The sequence below is a fragment of the Platichthys flesus genome, chromosome 2, assembly GCF_949316205.1.
Source record: "Platichthys flesus chromosome 2, fPlaFle2.1, whole genome shotgun sequence".
In the NCBI taxonomy this organism is placed as follows: Eukaryota; Metazoa; Chordata; class Actinopteri; order Pleuronectiformes; family Pleuronectidae; genus Platichthys; species Platichthys flesus.
In genome coordinates, this window is record NC_084946.1 from 15,896,810 (window position 1) to 15,922,518 (window position 25,709).

Sequence of the window (25,709 nt, forward strand, 5' to 3'; positions counted from 1 at the left end):
CTTATCACACCAGCCAGCTGGGGCGGCACGGCACATTACACATGTGCACACAGACACACACAGATTCCCACTGCTCAGGATCTCTGTTAGACAGACCGACAAAACCGCATGCTTTACTTTTAATTCAATGTCTTATCTGGCTGCCGTATATTTCTGTCACCCTTGTGGAACTGGGTTTGTGGCTCTAGAGGCTTTTTAACTGACCTTGACATTTTTTTTTTTCAAAGCTCAAAGGTCAATGATGAGGGGGACGGAGACACGACTACTTTGCTGCAGAACTTCATTCATTATTCACACAGACCTGTCAGAGGGTTGAGAGAACATCACTCTCAAGAAGCTGTGGAGTGGTGTGGTCATCCGCAGAGTCAAGCACTAGTTTCTCAAAGAGAGTTAGGCATTTGAACCCAAAGCTTTTGCGTACACAGAGTGCTTCTTAAGCCACAGCTGCACATCACTCCACGGTTTTTACCCCTCACTCTGCAGGCTGAGGCTGAAAAGGTCAATTTACAGCCACTCGAACAGGAATGGCACTCATGACTGACTAATGCAATGCAATTCTGTTGTGGGCACCATGTACTGAACTTTCTGCAGTGACCCAGTCTACGTAGTCCATCTCTGAACTTTCTCAGATTCCTCTTCACTCTTTCGACTTCTCACCCAAACTCAAGTGCCACACGTGCTGGACCTCTCTCGTCATTCGATCCCAGCAAAAAGATGGCTCGTGCATTTTTAACCAGCTGCCATTGTCAAACGCATCTGGTCCAGGGGCTCTTAGCTGACAAGTAAATGGTAAAGAAACACAATGCAATACCACTGTGACTGAAGAGGATCAGAGCGTTGGGCCTTTTGTTTGTTTTCATACAAAGGCTCAACCGATTTTGCTAGACATTAAAATGACATACAGTTCTAATTTTTGCACATTAGTCCTCTGGTTATTTGAAATGGTTGCCTGGCGGGGGTCCGACGTATGTGGGAGAAGTTATCGCGAAGCTGAAATATGTAATACAAGCTTGTCTTTCAATGCTGCTCAATGTAGAGATTCAACCAGTGACAAACACAACTTGGTTCCTGAAGTCGCCTGTCTCCTCCAAGTGAATCCACAGCAGCTGCTAGACTGAGCAACAGTAATTACCTGAACTTGATACAGAGCCCAACACCTGAAAGCTCCATTGACAAACAACAGGGTTCGATAAATGTAAGAGCCAGTCTCTCACTGTGTGGGGCCTCACGCCTGTCTCAGTAGACAGAGTGAATTAAACAACGCTTCAGGTTTCAGTTGTGACGAGCGTCTCACCTTGCATCGATTTTAGTTTTCCAGTGAGTTTATCTATGTGACACAAACGCAGATTCTTAATTAAATTGACGTGAAAAAAGGCTGCACGAGTTATGTGACTGAAGTTAAAATGTCAGCAGGATTAGAGGCAGATGGGAGAGAAAGAGCCGCATCGTTCCCCAGACGCATCTCGTGCAATAGCTTCTGCTCTTTAGCAAACAGCAAGACAAACACGGGGCCTGTGTTTGAACGAAATGTCATCTTTACTTCTCATTTTACAGCTCGCATTCAGAGCAAGTGAGAAGAAAGATGTTGTTGTGGGATTGGTGCATATCTCTCTATCCGATGGTTAAATCTCTGTCTGCATGTGGAGCGCATGTCACGAGAGCCGTTCCTCTTCTTACATTTTGCATTCTGTATTGTTAAGGACCCAAGGAAGCAAAGGGCTGAATTTGGAGGCATTAAATGTACAATATTGGCTTGTATGGTGGTATGAGTCCTGCAGTCTGTCTTACTCGCTCGATTGCTGCAGTTACAGTTTCAGAAATAAAGCTGGAAACTGCATCACCACAGGCCAAGCAAAAAGCCCATTCCAAACTCTGTGGAAAGATGTGTGGAAGTTAACTTTGTCAAGGCCCCACACGTTGCATCGTAATACCTGGTTCCTGGGGGGATTCCCAGTGTGGTTTACAGAGATTATGCAGCTCTTGAGGTGAGGCTGCTTTGAGTGGGTGTGAGGTTAGAGGTTTTCCTAGTGAACCCACCTCTAATGATCGTCATGGATTAGTCCGGCTCAGGGAGAAAAAATCCTGCCTTTGCTTTGTTGTAATCTTCTCACCTCCCTGCTTGCTCCTGTGGACCCAAAAGAGCAGCTGTTGAATTGAAGATACGTGTGTGTGTGCGTGCGTGTGTGTGTGTGTGTGTGTGTGTGTGTGTGTGTGTGTGTGTGTGTGTGTGTGCGTGCGTGTGTGTGTGTGTGGTGCGCGTGTACGTGTACCAAGGGACAAACAGTAATGGGGAGTTTCTGGATCAATGTATCCGCCCACCCTCTAATTGTTATGGAACACAATGACTCATTCAAAGCAACACAATCAATGTGAAGAGATCAAAAAATGTCCTGGAGAATTGTTTTACTTTACTGAACTATTACATGAATATTGCATTAAAAAAAAAACAAGAAAACCAAATCCACAGGGGAAATTGTGCCATTGTGTGTTTTTGTCTTTTTTTCAACAACTACCATTCCCTTTTGATGGCGTTTGCACAAAGGTATTTGACGGGACTGTGGAGTAGAAGTATGGTTGTTCAAATTATACAGGGTGTTGCTCATCCTAATGAGGCCCAGTGTGTGAGGAGTGATGGAGCCACCTCAGTGTGACATCCAGCACAGCCCCACCAGATTGTCTACCTTCACACAGTAATGGCATTCCTTTCCCAAGAGACTTCTATAAATAAATCCGCGGTGACACACATGTATACACGCACACAAATACACATGCAAGCACTAACTTGTGCATTTCTCCATCCGCTCTCTGAATTTCAGTTTTCAGCCTGTTATTTTCCCACTCATTCTGCCCATGAAGCACACACAGACAGACAGACACACACACAGACAAACATACAGACACACAGACACAGTTGCATCCCTAAATAGACACATTGATGTTGTAATTTTTGTTGATTCTGTGCGACGGGCTGGAGACTTTTCATTGGACTACATCAAACTGTTTGTCAGTCGTCAAGTTCCCCCACCAGCAGACAGTCAGAATCACAAGTGTGTTTCTTTCCTGAATGAGCCGAAGGAGCAGCAGAGGTGTTCTCTCATCCAGAGGGAAAGAAAAACGAGGAAGTTCAGGGGAAAGATGTTTACAGTAAGATAGACTGGTATTTACCTGATTGGTCTCATAGCAGGGGGTCTGGGGGTTAGGGTTTTACACAGCATGGTCACATAATGTTATATTCATTTGTAAAGTAGCAGAAAAATGCAAAGCGGTGAATGTTTTTCTATTTTATTTGAGGAGACATTTTGTGAATTCCACATGTCTTGCAAAGAGTTGGAGAGATCACAGATTGATCATTTTGTTGAACCAACTTAAAATAGCTTTGATGAAAACATTCAAATAAATTAAGTTTCTTCAAATCTAAGTTATCAATTTAGATTAACACAGTCCATAAATTTAATAAAAATAAATAAAAAAAAATCTACGAGATTTAGATTAGCAGGTGGATATTTTGTTTATAGTAAGATACTACTAAGCTAGCTGTTTCCCTCTGCCTCCTGTCTTTATGTGTATTTCCTAAACTTTGCACTTGAATTTGAATTAAGTATTAGCCAGTGATATCCTGTGTACACAGACATTGGAGGGCTTGTGTGTGCTTGTTTCAATACGGCTGTTGTAACTGGGACCTAATGGGTGTTTCATTTGCACTTTATGGCACAGAACAAATGGAGCCGAGAAAAAATGTCCAGAGTAAACTCAGTCAGTGTGGATGGTACGAGGAGAACAACAGAGACACTGCTGCTGCTGCTGTCTAAACCTCACTGTAGGTTTAATAAGGTTTCAAATAGGGTCAAAATCATAGATTCTCTATCTAAGATCATATTATCTCCTATCCAGTGTGTTGGACTTCTCGTCTTTATAATTGAGAGCTATTTTCCTCTTTTGTTTCAGTGTATCACACTGGTTTTGCACAAACATTTTTTTAAGTTGCTGCCAACATTTTGTGTGGTGGGAAGACCCCTGTTTCACCTTCCCTAACTTTGCTATTAGTTCATTGAACCTTTCATAGCAAAGCACACACTTGCATCGCAAAGCACAAGGCAAATACAAAAGAAGTGTTTTATATGTACTGTATTGAATACACAGTATGTAGCTGTGTATGTATATCAAGCTTCTCAGAGTGAGTACTAATGAAAATTAATGTGAGAAACACAAACTTTTCTGGGTCAACACAGCCAAGATTTGCAGCTTCTATTTAAAACTGAATACAAGGGACATACTTCCTGTTTGAAAATGTTTCTCTTTTAGAAGTGCTATTGAAGTAAGTCCGGGTTCAGCTGCCAGTCAACTGTAAATTTGTATCCCTCAGGTCAAAACGTTTAAGTCAACATCCATTGATGCAAATGGGACAACAGATGCACTGCCAGGCCTGTCAGTCACTCATGCAGTGACGCAGAGGCATTCCAGAGGAAGCAGCAAAAGTCTGTTTGAAATATGCAAAATCCAACAAATGAACATATGGTGGTGTGATGGGGAAATAAAGGCCACGTCTTTGCAGGATCCGTATGCTAATATTGACATTAATTATGTGAGGCTGCTGTGGTGTTCTGTTCGTTTGTGGTCATTAAACTCAGAGTAAGTGCTCTTGGTAGTAATGAATTGTAGACGAGCTATACGAGACCCTGGAGATCTCCTTAGTGGTACATGACTCTGTTTGCCAGGATGACACCACAGAGGAAGTCCCTGGGGGAGCAGCTGAGAGCCGGTCACCTCCTCGGGTAGCTCACCTGAGTACGCCTCGGTACATCGGATAACTAATGAGTGTTTCTCATTAGATGCTTCCCAGAAAGGTCATATATGCATTTATTTGAATTTAAATACCTTAATTAGCATAACGCACCATGTTAAGTACAGCTACGGTTGAATCTGGCATTTCAGAGTGGGTGGATTGTGTGAGTTTCGGTCCCTATCCCACTATTCCCCAGGCAGCGATCCCAGGAGTCCCAGCATGTGCTCCCCAGTATACTGCCAGAGCCTCATCGGCCTCACCACTGCTCTCATATTTTCTCGCTCCTTCCTACCAGACGGCAGCCACGAGCGCATCTACCTTCTACCTCTGTCTGGTGTGAGATATAGGCCACAGAGGTGCAGCATATACAGACATGTGTAGGTCTAAAGTGGGCCAAGAGGAGAGGAAATATGGGTCACAGGTTGAAGGTTATGAAATTATGGCCACAGAGACGAGGGCTGCACAGAGGTTCATGGTAAAGCTATTAATATCATCGGCAACATGCGCAGTACTACACTGTACCTTTGTGTTTCCTCCTCCACTCTGTTGTGAGGCCTACTTGTCGGCTTAAGCTCGTAATTATTGGTAATGCACCCTCTCCCTTACCAATTTTCCTCCAGTGCCTCCGGCTCGGTCTGTCTCTCAGGTGGGAAATTAGCTTAGAGACACCTTGTCCCATGTAAACTGAGCAGCGTGATGTCAATTGAAAGGGTTAGTGATCTGTGGGAAACTCGACTCCCTCGTCGTTACCTTATCACATTTGTGGTTCCAGATGCAGCTCTGTCTCTGAGGACAGAGACACACACTCAGTCATCTGTGTGAATGTCCCATATGGGCTGAACCTGCAGGAGAGCTGAGGCACATGGAGATGCCCGGCTGTGGCTGAGGGGTAGAGTGGTCGTCCTACAACCAGAAGGTTGGCAGTTTGATCCCCAGTCTGACACATCTGCATGCCAAAGTGTTCTTGGGCAAGATGCTGAACCCCGATTGGCCCCCCATAGAATAACAAAGTGCTGCGAATAGATGGACTGTATGAATGTGTGTGTGTGAGTGGGTGAATGTAAAACTGTATTGTAAAGCGCTTTCAATAGTCATCAAGTCTTGAAAGCGCTATATAAATACAAAACCATTAACCATAATGCTGGATGAGGTATGAGTGAATTTATCGATTCATTGGGGAGCTGAAACAATTTTTCAAATAATTGAGCAGTGAATATTACCATTCTACATGTTAATAACATTTCAGTCATTTAATGAGTGAAAAAACTATTCTGTGTGATTTTCTTTTTCAGCTTTGATTTCCAAAATTGGTTGGCATATGAATATATTCATCTATTTGTCATTTCATCTGCAGTTCTTATTCAATATTCATGGATAGATATTATGATATTGTATGGTTTAAGGAAGAGCAGAGCCCTTACTCTATTAATGATGGCATTAGTTAAATTAAATTATAATAAAAAAATTACAACGCATTCAGTAGACTGTATACCTCAGCCACAGTGAAATAAAACAACATATAAATTCACAAGATCCAGATTTTGATTGAGATCTGCACCAAATCGCAGCCAATCATAAATATCAGTCCCTTAAATGTCTGTGTTTCGATCAAAGAGATTTCCACGTTTTGCCCTGTGATCTGGATCCATATTGAAATTGACTGAGTGCTTTACTGACTCAAACTGCATCTGTCCTGTAGTTTTGATGTAATTCTGCTGACAATCCAACAAACACAGATGAAAACAACCTCCTAGTGATGCTAATGAAACTGTTTTGATATTTTAGTCATTCTAACCTTATATCAGGGTTTAGGTGAATAAGAGACTCTAAACTGACTGATGGTGTGAATGTGAGTGTGAACGGGTGTTTGTCTCTGTATGTGGGTCCTGTGATAGGACAGGTCGGACCTCACCTCTCGCCCAATGTCCACAGGGATTAGCTCCAGCTAAAGGATAGGCAGTATAAGTAATGGATAGGTGAATGGATCACTTAATATGAGCTAAACCAAACATAATTATCTATGATAAAATGTCAAATATTGACATCAGACACAAACTGGTGATGATGACAAAATGTCCATGTACTTTTCTTTACATGTTATTATTATCGTGAAAATCAGATGAAAAGGCTCCTTATTTAGAGGCTCTTCATCAACCCTCTGGCCAGATCAGAATCAGTATTACATGGAAATCCCAGGGGGCTGTCCAACCTTTGCTCTGAGGATAATGCTGACATCAATGTTGCCAAATCTCCAAGGATTTGCTTTTTAATCTCGGTGTGATCTCACACAGTCTAATGCCACAAAGTCATTACAGAAATGCTCGCAATTCTCGGTGTTGAGCAAAGTCACTGTGAGCAAAGAGTTTACTGCGAGACAAAGATGTGAATTGTTATATTGCAGGTTTAACAGATTCACTGTTGTCTTGTGCATGAATATGTAACTCAGTATGAATCGGTTTACAAATAGAAAAATGTGACGACGATCATTCAAGAGGCGAAAAGGATCAAATCCAACTGGTTATAAAGATCAACAAAAGTTAATATAGGATAGGATAAGATAAGATAAGATAAGATGATTTTTTTAATAGTCCCACTATAGGGATGTTTTATTTGTTACAGCAACAAACTTAATACAAGTAATGAAAAAGTAAAACATTTTAACTAATTTGTACAAGACAGAGAAATGCACATTTAAATGAGTTGAAATACTATATATACTACAATACTACAGTACTCTGAAAGGGAAATTATTAATGGATGAAACGTAACTTCACTCATGTGATTTTTATATATCGTGGAATAATCCAAAATGTGAATGTAACATCACAGATCCCTGCAGAATTCACCTGCACCCTGCAATACTATCGAAGCCTGGGGTCAACAGCAGAGCCTCCAGCAGTGAGGAAGAGGAAGTCGGCCTCTGTAGCCGCCCGGACTCCCCGCAGCCTTTCTGTAATACATGAACCTCGACAGTGCAGCGGCTGACGGGCCGAGCGGCAGCTGCACTCACGGAAGAAGAGGCAGATTAGTAGTGGGTAGGATAACAGCTGCAAATTAAAACTGCTTCCCCTGATTGATTTCTTTCAAAGGGGGAAGCACTGTGTCTGTTCATTGGACAAGTGCTGTTTACCCAGTGACGTCTGCCTGGAAACGGGGACTGTGTGTGTGGGTTTGTGTATGTGTGTGTGTGTGTGTGTGTGTGTGTGTGTGTGGAGAGAAACCAGAATGTGAAGTTACATCAGGTGAATGGGTGCTAATGGAGGTAAAATAGATTGTTTGCGAAAAAAACGTTAGCCTGAGGAGAGCACAGTGAGGGTCAGGAGACGCAGTGGAGTGTGTTTTAATCCGGGGTCAGAATCTCCATGTATGGCAGTGATTGGCTGAGCCAGCGTGCTTGACTGTCGGCCAGTTTACAGCAGGCTGGATGGATATAGGCAGCGTGTGGAGCATCAGCCACCAGTCTGACATGTGTTTAGCCTCTTTCTTTCAGCTTCATGCCCAGGAAACTAAAGAGATACAACAGATCTAGAGACTCTGGTGTTCTTTTATTTCATACTTTTGAATCATTCATCCGGCACAATTTGATTTCAACTCATCAAGTCGGACCAGAGATCATCTCTCTCTCTCTCTCTCTCTCGCTCTGCCTATAGTGTCTCAGCTCCTGATTCCTGACGAGGGCTCATCCTTTGAAAATGTAGTTGTTTTTCAACTTGCAAATCTTCGTCACTGTCATTCTCAATTTATACAACTAGGAAACTCGACCCTTCCTCACTGGTAATCAGTGGAGTGCTTTAGTCCGTGCTGGATCTATGCCAGCTGCTAACAAGCTGCAGCCATTCCTCTTTCCTATGATGGCAAAATTTAGATGGCACTCGTATGACACTAATGTATTGGTTATATAGAAGACACATTTTAAATCTTCACCTTGGCTTCAGATATTTGAGATTTATTTGATTTTATGTTCCATCCATTAACATGGTGGTTGGATTTATGAGCTAAACTGCAGCCAGTCACCAGGTGGCGATCAAGAGACTTTGGCGTCACTTTAGGGAGACTGTGATGCGGTTCCTCTGGTTTGCTTATACACAAGTGTTTGTTTGTGTTAGCTCGCAAAATGAAACAATGAATCAATCAGTATTCTGTTTTGTTTGTAATAGTTTTGTTAAATTTTTTTTTGGGCATCTTCTTTGCTGAAATAGTCAGAAATGAAATCCAGAATGTTTTGGTTTTTTTACTCGAACTTATTGATAATTAACTACTGGCACAAATCATCTCCTGAGCTGGTGAGTTCTCTTAAGTCGCTTCTCTGTGTTTCCACCATTAATGTCGGTCAGTAATCAAGCTGTAGTTTTTCCTCTGGGGGGTTCGGTCTGATCACATGTGCCCTGCTCTCTGTTTTCCCTCCAGTTTCTCTGAACGCCTCCCTCCATGCGTCTGTTATACAAATGATAAAAAGCCTAACATCACCATGGAAACCATCAGCAGAGCTGTGTACGCCAAGGTGCTGCAGTCTCCCCATGTGATGATCTGTGTACACACTGGGCTTGCGTCTACCAGTTCATGTGTGTGTTTGCGTATGCATGTGAGTGTTAATAAGGTGTAAAAAGAGGAGGAGGACGAAGTTTGAGACAGACAGCGAGGGTAAGCCTCCCTGTGTTGTGTTTCCTCCACTGGCTTTACACCAGGACCATTAATCCTGCGGCATTCTGCAATGAAGGACCACAGCTCTGTATTTGATCGTCAATGTGCAGCCGCTCAATATTGTTTGCGTTCACCCTGTTGTCCGCGACAGCTGGACCCGCTCCTCTGTCACTCTAATTACAGCACAACGGAGACGCCACTTGTCCTCGACGTAATCCGAAAACGTGCCGTTCTCGAATGTCACTGTAAACACACGCACACACAAACACGCGCGGTATAGTTTACTGTAAGTCTCAAGCCCTCCTGTTCTGTGCTCTTATTCTATTCCAACCTGCACCTCAAGGCTACATCACAGAATCCGTTGTTCTTTGGCCTCTAAGCTCAGAATGAAGCTGCATCATTTAAAGGTTAGCTCCCTCTAAATTGCTCCTCCGGTAAATGCCACATAGAGGACACAAAGCTCATTGTGCTTCATGGTGCTATTTCTGTAGTTGATCATTATCACACAACTTTGTCTTTGCACTCATTGAGGTGTTTAAAATTAAAATAGGCCAGGTCTAAAAGTTTCTTCTCTGCCTGTTGCCTCCAGGTGCTTTAGGGCCCGAACATCTCGGCTGCATATATTATACACCCTGCACCCGCACAAACAGTATTTTTCTCTCGCTCTCTTTCTGAATTATGTATCTGTGGCCTCACTTTACCACTGAAGATGAGCGGGTGTGTCAGAGTGCTGTGGCCTCCAGAGTAGTGCAGGGTCAGACAGGAATGAGATGGGGCAGGGAGACATTTACTGGTTGAACGCTGCTGTATGAGATGCACTGTACACACACACACACACACAAACGCACACACACACACACACACATGGGTTTTGATGGTCAGGCAGGGTCTTCCTGGGTCTTCCCTGCCACTTTTACTAAATCATTTAGGAGGAGACTGTGGTACACAGCAGGTGTTTCACTTCTTCACAATAAAAAATAGATGATTTCATATTACACTTAGCATCTGCTATAAGAGAGTATTTTTCTTGTGTTAACTGTAATTTGAGTATTGGACACACAGCTGATAATAAAAATAAAAAAAAATACCCGGACAGAGAGACACGGGATAGTCACATGCGCTGAGGGAGAGGGAGAGGAAATAGATTCTGCCAGACACCCAGTGGCGCAGCACTTTCTATAATTGCAACCTGCTAAATTTGTTGTCATGGCTTCACTGAGCATTGGGTCTGGCACACTGGGACCAGTTAAGATAATTTGATGTATTAGCAGTTTCACAGGCACAGACAGAGAGGTGAGATGTGACAGACACAGAGCTTCTCTGTTAGCGATGATGGAAGTGCCACAGAAGCTGCAGGCACACCCCGTCTGCCTCTGCTGAACTTACTGTACATCCCTCAGATTCAGAATCAAACCTCAGCTCGTAACTGGAAGTAGAGTAAGTTGCTAAACATTATGTTAAAGAAAATGTTTGAGTTATGTCTGTTGATGTCTGTAGATTGTATCACCAGTAGTGTAACGAGTCCATTGATATAGTTCTGTACACTGTGTCTGTAGATATGAAGCTGCATCCAGCGGTCTGTTAGCTTAACATATAGGATGGTATCAGCCCTGTAAAAGCCAAGGGAAATCATCTTGAACGCCTCCTGGTGGCTGGCTGAAGTATAGGTCATAAACCACAACTCCTCTATGTTAGTTGATGGGACGTGAACAAAGCCAAAAAAATTGTTTCCACCATTGTGAGTGGTTCTTACCACACATGATGTTTGTCCAAGTGCTGTTTTTTTTTTCATATATCATACAGTGTCATGATTGACGAGTGTCACCCGATAGATTTTAGCTTGATTTTTGTACAACAGGACAAAGTGGAGACGTGTCGTCCATCTTTACTTACAGTCTGTGAATGGAGACAGGGAAACAGTTTGCTCTGTCTATGAATAACAAAATCCACCCAGCAGCAATTCTGAAGCTCATTGATTAGCATGTTAGAACTCTGACAAACAAATATTATTTTTACACAAATAACATATTTTGTGCATAGAAAACAAGATGTATTGATTAATGCGCTTTTGCAGATTGTGTTAACTTTGTACAGAGTCCGGGAAGACCCTGTCACCAGGAGTTATGCTGAGTTGAATGTCTCCTGGTTGTAGCTTCATATTCACTGGACTGATGAGGGTGGTATCTTCTCATTTAACATTTGACAAGAAAAAGAATAAATACTTGCTCAATTCTTCCTTTAAAATACTGTACAGTACGTTTGAATTAAACTGATCTGTCCTGAATGTCATCCAATGTGCAGCACTGAAACTGTAGAGCTGTTACAGCGACCAGGCCTCTCCTGTTTCAGGCAGTGTAATCCAGCCCACTCAGTGTTGACACTCATGTCACAGGAACCATGTGACCTGCCAATTTATGGTAAACACCGCTGTGCCACACAGGGAGGTAACCAGAGACTGGGGAAAATTAGTTAACATGAATTAGCGGTCAGCAGACACCAGATCAGTCAAGGCATCTTATTGGCCTCTATGGCTTTAACCAGTCTTATGTTACTGACTCATGAAGCTTGAAGTGACTTTCATTGAATCTCCGGACGGACTTTGACCGACGGGTCATGAACTTCCTGTTGTAATGTTCTCCCCTGACGCCTGTTTGCAATCTGGTCATAACCTCAAGCTACTGGTGTCTTATGGCTCCTGCTTCTCTCCTTTCTCCTCATGCTGATTACTTACTCTATTTGCTTTATTCTTAATTAAACCTGACCTGACTTGACCGATTGATATCAATTACAGCACTAAGACCTGGTAGCTTTCTCTGTTGCTACTTATCCGTTTCATGAACACCCCATTATAAAAGATGAAAAAGAAAGAATACTTTTTTCTTCTACTTTGCTGCCAAATGGTCAGCTTTGTGAGAGTTGGTGATGAATCAGCACAATACGTTATTTCCTTTTAGTCATTCTCTGCTGCTACTGAGCAAAGTCCACAGCAACAACAGACAGCTGGAGCTCCGAGTAGCCGAGTATTAAGAACAAAGCCGCATTTTGTGCACTTGTCGTTTTCAGCTGGGTGTGATGTGCCTTCGCTGAGTGGAGATTGTGTGATTGTGCTATACACCTAGGAGTATTTGTGGTATGGGGCACTTCAGGCCCGCATAGAAATGCCTCCTGTGTTTTACAAAGTACATCTGTGTATCACAGATATCGTACTTGTTCCATTAGTCGGGTTCAGCCATGCAGGCTGTGGGCCCTTTCTGCAGCAGGCTGGATGAGAGCTTCCTCAGCCAATGAAGGCTCCCGCTGCAGGCTTGTTCAGACAGAGGAAGACCTGGCCATCTCTCAAACTCAGCAGACTGTGCAGAGAGCGATACACACAGTTCATGGAAGGTTCAGTTTATTTTAAAACAAACTGGCTGCTTGATGAAAAAAATATTTGCTATTTGGGGGGGGGGGGGGAATTCAGCAAACACACATTTTGATTATATATCAAAGTTGAAACATATATATTGAAAAAAGTGATTTCTTAAAATAAAATATGTTTGAATATGTACAATGGGAGGGTATATACATTATGAATGCATTTTTATAGTCACTCATTTTGTGATGCACATTACTATGTATGGACTTCCAAAACATTACAAATTCATATGAACCAGATCCAGAAAACTGCATATTCGATTTCAATCAACACAAGATCAAAAATTTGTAGATGTTCACACCAAATGCTTTGAATTGCTGACAACACATGTTGTGTAGTAAATAGTTTTTTTAGGCCTTTAATGGACAATACAGAGAAACAGGGATTCACTTTCCACTTCTCTCAAATTACCCAGGATCAGTTATAATTCATGTTTTACAGGGTGATGCATCAACAGTATGTGTATAATAGTATATAGAAAATAAATTTAAATGTATTTTTTCATGTACAGAAAAGTGATAATTATTACGTAATACTTGCATTCTATTAAAACTTCCTGAAAAACACCCATATAGTTAAAAAAGATAAAAAGCAAACTGATGTTAAAGTAGCGGACGACCGCAGGCGGATTTCTGGTTATCAGGGACCAATTCAGAGCTGGGAATCAATAGTCTTAGGTGATAAATGTAATGAGGATCCATCAGCCTCCTTTGCGGCACCATTACAGCAGCTCGTGTCTGCCATTTTATCTCTTAATAATCTTGGATTAGTTGCTCATTTCATGCTTAAACTGATTTATATCCCTTATTAAATTAGTGGCTCAGAGGGAGAGAGCTGCTGCTACACTGCAGCAGTTCACTAAAGCATATATCAGACAGTTGTCCTCCTAAATTCTTTAAAACATCTTAAATAATTAGCACATGCAGCAGGAGAGAAGATGCTATTTTAATCTTGTAGCATGCATTATTCAATGTACACCTGATAACACTGGTCCCCCCCCCAGATGTGTGAGAGTCTAGGTTTCCTGTGGCGGGTGAAAGGTTGCTGGTAAAAGCACAGGTGTTGTATCAGAGGCGACTGACACACGGGACCAGAGCGCTGGTTGCCACGTCGGCCACACGGGAGAAATCTCTCGTCTCGATCTGTCACTCTGTCTCTCTCTTTTCTTGTCCTCATTTTTCAAAGTGTTACCCCTGTGACTTTGTCATCCTCTCACCTTTTCTCTGCCACATCAGCCAGAATCACCTTCAAAAAGTAAGAAACTCGGCCTCTACAGACGCCCGGCGGCACCTAAGGAGGAGCTCGACTGCCCATTTCACTGAGCAACCAGTTGCACATTTAAACATTTCTGATATTACTTTAACATTATTCTGTGGATTTACATTCAAACGAACATAACAAATGTACAGTATCCAAACCTTTAACTTAAATCCTCATCCCCATTTAAATACAATAAGTTTAGATCAGCACTGATCTCAGCCAAGACCCAACAGTCCCCTTAAATTAAATCCAGCTGAACAAATTTTCACACACACATAATTATCAGTACCCCTTATTCCTTATATAGATTTATAAATGATTTCCTCCAGAATTGATTAAAATGTGTGAAAAGGAATAAATAAACCCTGGATTTGCCTACCTGATCCAGATCTATACCAAAACCACAACCAGTGTCTTTCCCGACACATACCACATCCATGGCAAACTGTCCTGATGTTTTCTTTGTAATGCAGAAAATAGACAAACAAACAAACTCCCTAATGGAGGTCCCCCACGTGCAGACCCACTTAACGCCCCGTGTTCGTGAGCCTCAGTACCACCTTCACACATCCGAAAGGACACATACACCCTGTGTGTAGCCGCGAGCGCAGTGATCCATCTCCCTGTCACGTGGCACAGGACAGGTACAGGCTCCCCGCCACAGGCCCAAAGGTGTGACAGAAAAGGTGGCTAGGCAAGGTGACACTAAGTGGATGAGGGGTAGGACACATCTGTGCAGGACACAGGAGGTCTTGTTAATTTAGGAGTTGGTTCCCTGGTTCAGAGACAGATGGGAAATCGGTAACTATACGTTTTCCAACCAGCTTGGGATGTAAAGTAAATCCTTATTAAAACACTTGTTTTAATACGGCTGTAGCTTTTTGATTTCCAGGCTTTTCCACATTATTATTTATAAAAATAAAATAATTCAGTATTTATGTAAGAAAATATTTGTGCTGTATAAAAAAGCCTGAGTGAATGACGGCTGACTTCCACCACCTCTGTGTGGTGAATCCTTGCAGTATTTCTTCTGCAATTCTGTTATTTTAGGGTTTACAAGCTGCTCAGTGAGTCAAGAGACAGACATGATAAACATTGTTCAAAACCACAGAACTTGAGACTCTGGTGGAGTTCTTTAAACATTCCTAAGATATCAGATGCGTTCTGCTCTATTTTTAGAAAATTAAGGAAAATGCAAAAGAGATTTCAGTCAGCAAAGAACATTAACATTGATTAAAAGGTTCCCTTCTAGAAAGAGTTGGAACAGATCACATGTTTCTGGCCTGGTGATACTCACATTTTTTTATCTGTTAACACATCCCATAATAAGACATAACCAGCAATCTATTGATCCTGCTACCATTGTATTGTCTGTGTAGCCAAAGTCTGATACATGATTGCTGCTGTACCTGCAGATATATACACACATATTCTGAATAGACATTTGCAGATTCCTGTACACATCTGTGAATTCTTTAACACAATTACAAATCTAATTCTGTGCACACACACACATTGATACACTGAAGTAATGGAACTACAAGCAGGGCAGGGAAGTTTGAAAATGCAAAGAAACCAAAAGACGTTTTTACAAAAATCCAAAGTATCATCACCTCCTTCCAGCGGAAATTGAAACAGCAGGGGAAACTGTATTTGATGGGATTAATTGTAAGTAGTTTATTTATGAGGCGGCAGGTGAGAGTTTTTTTACCTCACTGTTGTCTCTGTGTGGGGAACTTTCCACTACCTGGGGGGGGGGTTAGCCTGCTTCCACCAGCTCAAGGCTTCTCCATTTAGTCCGGTGGCGAAACAGCTCCGCACTTTGTTTTGTGACAGAATAATTCCATCCATCTATCAAACTGAAGCCTTTGATAAAAAGAACAAAACAAAGAGACAACAGACTCTGCAGGGGGGAGGGTGTCAGCTGTCAGCGTACAGGGCCAGGAACCATTGACTGGTAAATCAATGAAGAAGCACAGTACAATAAAAGAATTAGAGATGCCATCTTATACCCGATATGCCCACAGAACTGACTGTGAGTGAGTCACTGTCGAACACACAGTAATCCCTCCATTGATTCGGCTCGTGTGGCGACAAGGGCAAATCCCAGTTATGATGACAACGAACCGGAAGAACCAGAAGTGAATCAACATTTCACAACACAGTAAATACCCGCCAACAATGTATCTCCTCACAGTGACAATGCCACTTTGTTCATCCAGTCATTTATTCTCCGACCCAAATGTCATCTGTGTGTTTTATATTTCTCTTTTCATTTTATCCCTCACTCTTTATCTGACTCCACTCTGCACTCTCTCTCTCTCAATATCTCTCTCTTTCTCTCTCTCTCTCTCTCTCTCTCTTTCTCTCTCTCTCTCTCTCTTGCTTGGCGTCTGCCTGGTCTCTCCAAATTTCTCTAAATACTTCAATAAGTAAAGTTCTATGATTCACCATTAATCACACAAAAATAACTATGTGTGTTGAAAAACACAGTTGAGAAAACCTGTCAAAAGCATAGACTGTATATAAAGATGGACGAAGCCAAAGCTTCTGGATCACCACCTGGTGGCAGGCTGCGGTATGGGTCATTAATCCTGCCTCAGCCATGTTCATGGATGGGACATGGACCAAAATAAAATGTCAAAACACATATTTAATGACATTTTCTCAAAGATATAGTTTCTGCCATTTAATGAGGTTCTGATCAGGTATACATTTTTTCTGGTAAATTTGGCTTCAAATAGTGAATTGATGCTAAAAAAAAAAAAACAAGGTCAAAATTTCATTGGTCATTGTTTTTCTCGTAGGAACCTCACTACTGTGGATCCTTTCCTCGATCACTCCAAATGCACTAGATGGGAATATTGTTGTTACATTTCTCTATAGTGGAAGAAAATAAGAGACGTTTCATCCATCCCGATCTATAGTCTATGGGCAGAGGTCATGAAACTTTCTCTCTCCCTCCTGAGAAATGAGCTCAATCTGGCCACACAACAGGTAACTGTTGAGTTTGTAATCCCGATGTGACGCTCCCTCTCTGACTATCTTGCGACAAAGACTTTATAGAAAATGCCCTTCGCTGTCCGGCCCTTCTTCAATTGAGCGTGAAGCAGAGCTAACCTTATGTGGTGACAGAAGTTTGGAAACGAGGCTATGGCTCTCGGGGTCTGCTGTCCGCCAAGGCCTGGGGAGATCCCCATTCACACACACCTGGCTTGCACTTTAGGAGGATATTAAATATTCAGTCGTCTGCCTCCTGGCCGGTGGGAAAGGTAGGTTTGGGGCTAATTTCAAGGCTGGGAGGAAATATATATATATATATATATATGTATTGTGGGTATGCATGTGCATTTGTGTTTGATATAGATGAGTGAGTTTAAGGGTTGTGCAGAAGTAGCAGCAGCCTTGATCAGATTCGTCTCCACTGTTGTTAGTTTATGCACGCAGAGAGTGAGGCACACTGAACTCATGACCTCACACTCATCATGAAGAGCTAATGAGATAATACAACACTAACATTAAACCTCTTAAGCAGAGCATGTGTCTTAAAGTCCCCACGGCAGAGTAAAATATATAGATTAAAAACACTCACTTCACTCATATTGTCTGTTCCTCTCTTCCTGCTCTGCTCTGTCGGCTATTCAAAGATTTTCACATTCCCTCGCCTAATTTCCCAATCGTTCCATTTGCAAACACAAATCACACACACATCCTTTTACATTGCCTAACCACGGAAAATCCCACATTTCTGTTCGGGCAGGGTTCAGCCTCATTTCCTCTGTGTCACAGATTTGTCACTTCCTCCTCTCACAATATATCTGTGTCACCGCAGTGTGATCCCAGGCCTGTAACCTCAGGTTGGCACTCTACACCGTGGTGGGAGGGGAGAAGGTGGGGTGGGCGGAGCTGGTCACGCTCCGGCCGTTCTTCACTCACCTATGGGTTCGGTTTCAGCGCTGTCTTTTGTGTTAAGCTCAATTAATTAGCCACGCTCCGGCCCGTACAGCGTGTCAAGCTAGATTAGTCTTGAGCTGATCAGTGTGGTTTCCACCAGACTGCCCCACAAGCCATTGAAATGCCACTGCTAAATCAATGCCCACAGTGAAATGGAAACTCCCACATGTGGGGTTTCTGGAAATCTGAACCCCACACACTATTAAACACTAAAAGATAGCCACTCTAAGTTGAAGCTGTTGCTGCTACAAGGACAGAGTTAATGTTTCACAGCGACATTAGTTGTTCTTTTCTGTTGGTGGGATTATTGAGGAAGAAATCTTCCTCTAATGGGTCGTATTTGAGAGTTTTCATCCATCACTTGGGGTCTCTTGGGAGACCAGACCAGGAGGCAGGCTATTTCAGAATTTTTTTTTGTGTGCCCTTTAATTCACTCAGCAGAACCATTTGGGTGCCCCACAGCAGCGTTTCTCTGCTCTTAGTCGGTCTCCTTAAAGGCCAAGGTAGAGGCACAAGCAGTCACCTGTCAAGATTAATAAAAGCTTATGGCCGCTGATTGGAACCAGGGCATAATCCTGCTCACTCCTGGCCTGGGACACAGTCTCCACAGTGACCTTGTCTTGGATTTCACACTTACTCCGGGACAGGAATATTAGTTGTGGCACATCTGAACATCCATGAACATCTAGCGTTTTTAATCCCTAGCACTATGACCAGGCCCGATTGTACTCAGCAGATTATATCATTAGGCATTAGTGTCTCAGATGTCTCCACTAGTCTGTCAGCCGGGCTCACTGACCATGTACCGTGTGCTCGGGACAACTAGTCATACATTGTGGAATTTCTTGTAACCTCGGGTCATGAAGGATTTAATCCATCCTTCAACACCTCTCTCTCTCTCTCTCTCTCTCTCTCTCTCTCTCTCTCTGCAATGCATCAAGACATAAAGAGGGGGGGGGGACTTTTGCCCCAGAGATCACATTGTCTCTGACCTTATTTCAAAGTGCTGACATGACATTTCGTGAATGGGCTGTGAAGTAATATCAACAGAAAATGTCATCATTATATTTTGTTCATTTCTGAAACGCAGCTTAAGTTCACAAATGAAACCGCACCAGTTTGGCACAATGACATTTCTCCCTTTTCTCCCTGTTGGCTTTAACTTTCACAGTGTTGTTCAGGAGCAGTCAGCTGCTAATTCTGCACATGTCATCCACTGCCATCTACTCCCCTTACCCGACTGTTCAGCGCTGCAACTTGCAAACAGGCCGAATCAGCCATTCTCGTTAAATACTGCTTTGGTCTTCCATTGTTGTGATTATTGTCCAGATTTATTTTTGGAATAAAATGTGTGTTGCCAACTACAAGTTCAATGTAAAGATAAAGGAGCCTCACAAAAAAATACGAAATAGATGGCCTCATTGTCATTGGTGTTCAGGACAGTCTTTTAATAGGGCAGTAGGGCATTCTGGGAATGTTTGCCCCTGTCTAGGCTAAATCCCTATTTTTCAATATCTAAGAATGTCCCAAAAAGAAAATCCTGGTCCACTTCTTTAATTGAATTCACTTCAAACACTAATGGGTTCTTCCCTGGCCTGATGAACCAAATTTGGACCATCATAAGATATTCATTCTATTACAAACTGAGTCGGGGATCACCAAAGTCTGTAGGATTCATTTAAATGGAACATGAACGTCTACAAGAAATTGAATGGTGATCCATAATTGTTGAAATATTTCAGTCTTGACCAAAGAGTGGAACCAGTAACAGTCATTGCCGTCCCTGGAAAATTAAACTAGATAAGTATACACTGGGGTCTTAATGTTTTTTTGTCCTTTGTGTGTTTTCCAGATCCTGGCAATCATCTCCATCCTCTTCATTGTGCTGTCCACCATTGCCTTGTCTCTGAACACCCTTCCAGAGCTGCAGGACACAGATGAATTTGGTCAATCCACAGACAACCCACAACTGGCTCACGTGGAAGCTGTGTGCATTGCCTGGTTCACCATGGAGTACCTTCTCCGTTTCCTCTCCTCCCCCAGCAAGTGGAAGTTCTTTAAGGGTCCTCTGAATGTTATCGACCTTCTGGCCATCCTGCCATACTACGTCACCATCTTTCTAACTGAATCCAATAAGAGTGTGCTGCAGTTTCAGAACGTGCGCCGTGTGGTTCAGATTTTCCGGATCATGCGTATCTTGCGTATTCTGAAGCTGGCGCGTCACTCCACAGGTCTTCAGTCTCTTGGCTTCACTCTCAGGAGGAGCTATAATGAGCTGGGACTGCTAATCCTTTTCTTGGCCATGGGCATCATGATCTTCTCCAGCCTAGTGTTCTTTGCAGAAAAGGATGAAGAGGACACCAAGTTCAAAAGCATTCCAGCTTCTTTCTGGTGGGCAACCATCACTATGACCACAGTAGGCTACGGAGATATCTATCCAAAAACTTTACTGGGAAAAATTGTTGGGGGTTTGTGTTGCATCGCCGGAGTACTGGTCATTGCCCTGCCTATTCCCATCATTGTAAATAACTTCTCTGAATTCTACAAAGAGCAGAAGAGGCAGGAGAAAGCCGTCAAAAGAAGGGAGGCCCTGGAGCGGGCGAGGAGAAATGGCAGCATTATCTCTATGAACACGAAAGACGCATTTGGCCGCAGTGTCGAGCTCATGGATATAATGGTGGAAAAATCTGATGAGAAAACGGAGAAGCTGCATGATAACCACGTTTCTCCTAGTGTGCAGAGAGGGACGCCCAAACTCAAGGGACAGATGAGCCCCTGCAGCCCCATAAAGACTCTTGAGTCAAGCTACCAAGAGCAGGCCAAGCCCTCCGGCAGCCCTCAGCATCTTAGTGTGCAGAAACTGGAGGAGATGTACAACAAGATGGCCAATATTCAGTCACAACCCGACTTTGACAGCAAGGAAAAAGGGCCTCCACCCAAAGCAGTTGGCCGGAGAGCTGAATTCGAGATGGCTTGCATCGCCACTGACGGCATCTCAAGCACAGCAGAGGCAGTCACACATATGAGGAGCATTTCCAGCATTGACAGCTTCATCAGTTGCACCACTGATTTTGCTGAGAGCTCTCGCTTCACCCATAGTTCAAACAGCAACGTGCCAGGGAAGGTCAGCACCAACCCCAGCCTGCAGCCCACCCCGGAGATTGAGCAGGAAGGATCTCAAGGCACCAGAACACCTCGGACAGGACAAGGCAAAAAGCCCAGCCTGTATTCCGACAGCCCCCGGGGTCTACGATTCAACAAGCCACACAAAAGCCACTCGCTCAAGGTCAACTTCAGAGAGGGTGAGGATACAGGGACAGGGCCGCTTTCAGACAGCTCGTCAGTCCAGAGCCCAGAAGTGTCCATCTACACAACTGCCAGCAGCAGGACACCCACCAAGAGCCAAGAGAATTTACCACCCAGCATCTTCACCTTCCACGACGCATCCATCAATCAGTTCATTGATGCTGACACCGATGAAGAGGATCACCTGCGAGATGGCTCGGGTACCAACCCTTCCCAGAGACTACTGGAAAAAGCCAGCCCCAAGTTTGGCCATCACAGCAGCTTCCAGCAGGGGTCCAACCACAAAGGGGGCCTCCAGAGGAAGCTGGGTAACAGCACACTGCCGTTAGAGGGGCAGGAGAACCATGTGGCTCGGGAACTCCAGCCACTTCACGGAGAGAAGAGTCACTCCAATGCTTAAAGTTACGATAAGTGAGAGACCACAGAGGAAACGAACAGGAGGGGAGGAGGCAGAGTAAGAATGAAGCCCAGTGAGCTTCTCCATTATCTGACAAGCACTGAAAACATTTGCAGGAACATTTGAAGAACTGAAATTACAAAGGGGAGATTTTTTTGTGTTCTGCTCTCAAACATTTACTGATCAAGGACTCTTAGCAGGGGATTCTGATCTAATAGGTTTAAAAAAATGCCCATGGGGAAGTTTGTACTATTTATATATCTGTTTTAGCCATGATTTTAAACAACAAATACAACTAAGTTATATTAGAGTGCAGAATATTGTTTTTATAACCAAAACCTCATATTTTGGATAAAGCCACTATAGCAAAGGCAGTCCGATCAGTAGCAAACCACAGAGGGCATTGAAATACATTCAGCTGAGATAATAACATTGTTCTATGTATGCATTTTTCTTAAGTTATTGTTATATATTATAAAATCACAAGACATGATTTGCTTCCTTCCACTTCCTCAGAACTGGCCTTAGTTCAAGTTGTCTCCCGTGTTTAATCTTTGTGTTTGTACTTGTTCGAAGCACAGATAGAGGCACTCAGGGCGAAGAGCGCATTCGTCTTTCGTTGAGTGTGAACTCGAGAAGAATCAAGTGTTTGGTGTCTTGCTCACTGATATTTATTTACCGCACAGAAAACATTAAGACAACACAGAGGGAAACTGTGAGGCTGCATCCCTCCATTTCCTTCTTGTTCCTGTTGTGCCCGACTGCCGGCAAGGAAGAGCACCTTAACTTGAAAACTATTTTTAATTGCAAACACAGGAAAAAAAAGGTTGTTGTTTATTCTTGTTTTGTTTACGTATTCTCGTTTTGTTTCTAAATGTCTGTTTGTGTCCCTCAGATTGATTTGTTTTACAAAACAAAGTCTTGTGTTATTTCAAAACTTTCACAAAGGTGTTTTCCTTCCTATTGTCGCCGATAATAATAACTTTATATCCAATACCAGAGCTCATGAGTTCATCAGGTGAGCAGGCAAGAGTGTGAATATTGTGAATAGAAAAAGGCAAGAGTAGAATACTACAAAGTTACACATTTATAGTGCAAGGTAAAGAATCAAATTCAATTATATTTTTAAGGTATTTTAAAAAACAATGGAGTTAGATTAAAATATATTGTGCTTATGTCATAGATTTACAATTCCACTATGTTCTGCATTATTTTGATGGAGTTGCATTTATAACTATACCACAGTAGATGCATTTGTATGTTTGCTACCGTCTCGCTGTTACTGTCTGTCCCTTTATCCTTTGTACAATGTGAAGAACCAAAGAATTGTTCTTTCAGATACAGATGATGAAGAGGTTTTACTGTTTTATCTGAAGATATTAGAAATTAAAGCATTCCTTGTAGTAGCCGAATCTGACATATTTCTGGGAGCCATACCTGCTCATTCAATACAAAACGTGTAGGATGGATAATACGCGACTGGCATCGGAAGGAGAAAAGCTGTGGATGGAGGAGTCAGAAGAAGGCTAATGCAGAGGGACCAGAGCCCTTTATTTTACAGCCATTTAAAAAGCTAATTCGATTATTTACACTCTGTGGTTCCCTGCAGGATTTGCTCAAGGAAATCCCAAACATTATGCTCGTTTGAGTTCACATGACTTGAACATGAACATAGAGCCAGCTTGAGGTCACATATACAGCAATGCCTCCCCCCAAACAGCACGGAGGTGCACTGTGTGTCCGCGGGTCACTTCAACTCAACCAAACGTCCTGCATCCTGCTTTCCTGTGTGCAGCTGACTCCAAACATGTGACCAATCTCAGTGTTTTGTTTTATTATCTGGTGCTCTCATGCTCTCTGTTGCAATAATCATGCAAGTGTAGCTTTATTACATTGTCAACTTTACAACATATCATGAAAGCATGCTGCTGCAAAGTAAATTATTATGCTTAAAATTAGTGCTCAGTTGTTGGTTGTTTTCAACATTAGATTAATAAGAGTTAGATATTTCTGTGCCTTTGCTTTTAACGCCTGCCCCCCCGCTCACTCACTGTCACTGTCGTACGGAGCCTGAATGACAATTTAATAAACTGTACAGCAAACAAACACACAGAGAAGATGGTCGTCGTGCTGTCACACTTCCTCTGACGTCTCTCCCCGGCACTTGACACCTAAATACATCGAGTATTTACAGGGGGGAAAAGTCCCAATGCACAAAAAAAAAAAAAAACAGGTGCAGACTCACTCAGAAGAGTGAATGGCACCTGTTTCCATGGTGATGCTTGATATGACTGGCTTCACACATTCATAGTTTCCCTCACCTGTGGCTTCAGTCTGCTGAAGGATGAATCATTAAAGAAATGTTGTTAGCAGGAAAAGTAGATTTTGGGGCCTTTCATTCATCATTCCTTTATTTCTCAAAGAATCTGGCACACGTTGCAGCTTATTAACAGGGCAGAAAAGAGCCTGACCACTGCAGTGTGCGTCTGAAACTGTGCTGCTCCCTTCGGCTGCTGAGTCCCGGGGAGTGAGAACGTGTGAAATGTGAATGGAATAGGAAGAAGCAGTGTGTGGCAGAGGGAGCAGTGCTGCAGAGCTGTCAGCCTGATTAAAACTGACATTCCTAATGACGGCTGAGGCATTCTGCTCCCTCGTCCCATGTCCCGCTCCAGCCTGAACACCTCTTTAACTCAGACAAGACCATCATCCAAAAAACTGTCTGTGAGCTCCTCTTTCATCCTTTGAGAAGATGCAGCATTCCAGAGGCAAGAGGGCTGCCATGCTATTCTGCAAATGAGAAATGAAATTCAAGGAGCGTCCCCGAGCTTGAGAGCTTCGCAGAAAGTGACAAAGCAAAAGTGGCTGCTGGGTTGAGGATGTGTTCATTTCTGTGATTCTATAAATATTATCTTGGCCATCAAGCAACGTCTGGGTCAGCAGGAAAAGCTCAGTTACAACGCAAAACATTTGTTCAGATGCTGCCACTGGATCCCGAGGAAGCCACTTAGCAAGAAAGAGTCTGGAGAGCTTTAAGGAGACTACACAAACAGTCAGTGGTGTGAGGGATTTGTTGCAGGCCGCCGCTTAATGCTGCATAGTAATGTGAGAGAAATGTCAAACTGACCAATCGTCTTTCACAACTGAAGGAGTAAAACACAGAGGAAAAAGATTAGTGTGCTTTTACACAACGAGGAGAGAAGAGTTAATTAATATTCACCACACAACATTCAGACATGTGGAAAATACTGAGAAATCTGTGGATTCAGCCTCTAATCACGGTGGATTAACCAGTTACTCAAAACAAGCCCTATAGTCTTTTGAAATGGTTAAAGCTATTTTGTCTGTCGGATGATTGTCACCAATGTCAATGCTTTTTATATCTTTTCTTTCTTTTCTTTTCTTTTCTCCTGAACTGCACTTTATTTCTTTTCTTTATTAAATCCTCTGCCGTCTAGCATCCATGCAAATAAACGTGTCAGCATACAAGTGTAGACATAGTGGTTTGAATAATACAGTTTTCAAAAGCACAAGATTAAATGCTGTTAGATAACCATTTTTCTTTCTGCACAATAAAACGTCGCACAAGAGATTTAAGCCAAAAACAGACACATCATTTAATTCTGAGACTCTTGCCCTTATTCTTCTTGTTCTTCTTCAGGGAATAAATCAGCTCTGCTCAGATCTCACTGGTCTGTATGCTGCCCATTACTGTGTCTGGGGGGAAATGTCGGTTTTGTAAAGTTTCGTACTTTCTACCAGTGGACTTTGTAGGATGTTATCTTTGTGGTCCCCTGTTGTTCGACGCATGTAGCGCTATTAAAACCTCTGTCACACCGAACTTGTAAATATCATCTGAGAAGCTATAGAGAAAAATAAATGTCTACGATGAGCAATTTTAAAGCAATTTTACTGATTGATGCTTAATAAAAGACAATAATCCAGAGTTTGGTCTA

The 25,709-nt window shown here is 42.7% G+C and overlaps 1 protein-coding gene across 2 annotated transcripts in view; it reads left to right on the forward strand.

The window, feature by feature from the left end:
* LOC133966318 (potassium voltage-gated channel subfamily B member 1-like) overlaps window positions 1-25,699 on the forward strand; it is a 34,202-nt gene extending 8,503 nt beyond the window's left edge. For both annotated transcript variants that reach the window (XM_062401203.1, XM_062401212.1), the window contains one exon: window positions 19,906-25,699. In XM_062401203.1, coding sequence (XP_062257187.1) covers window positions 19,906-21,759 — 1,854 coding nt within the window. In that variant the 3' untranslated portion in view covers window positions 21,760-25,699. The remainder of the gene's footprint in view (window positions 1-19,905) is intronic.
* Window positions 25,700-25,709: the final 10 nt, after the last annotated feature.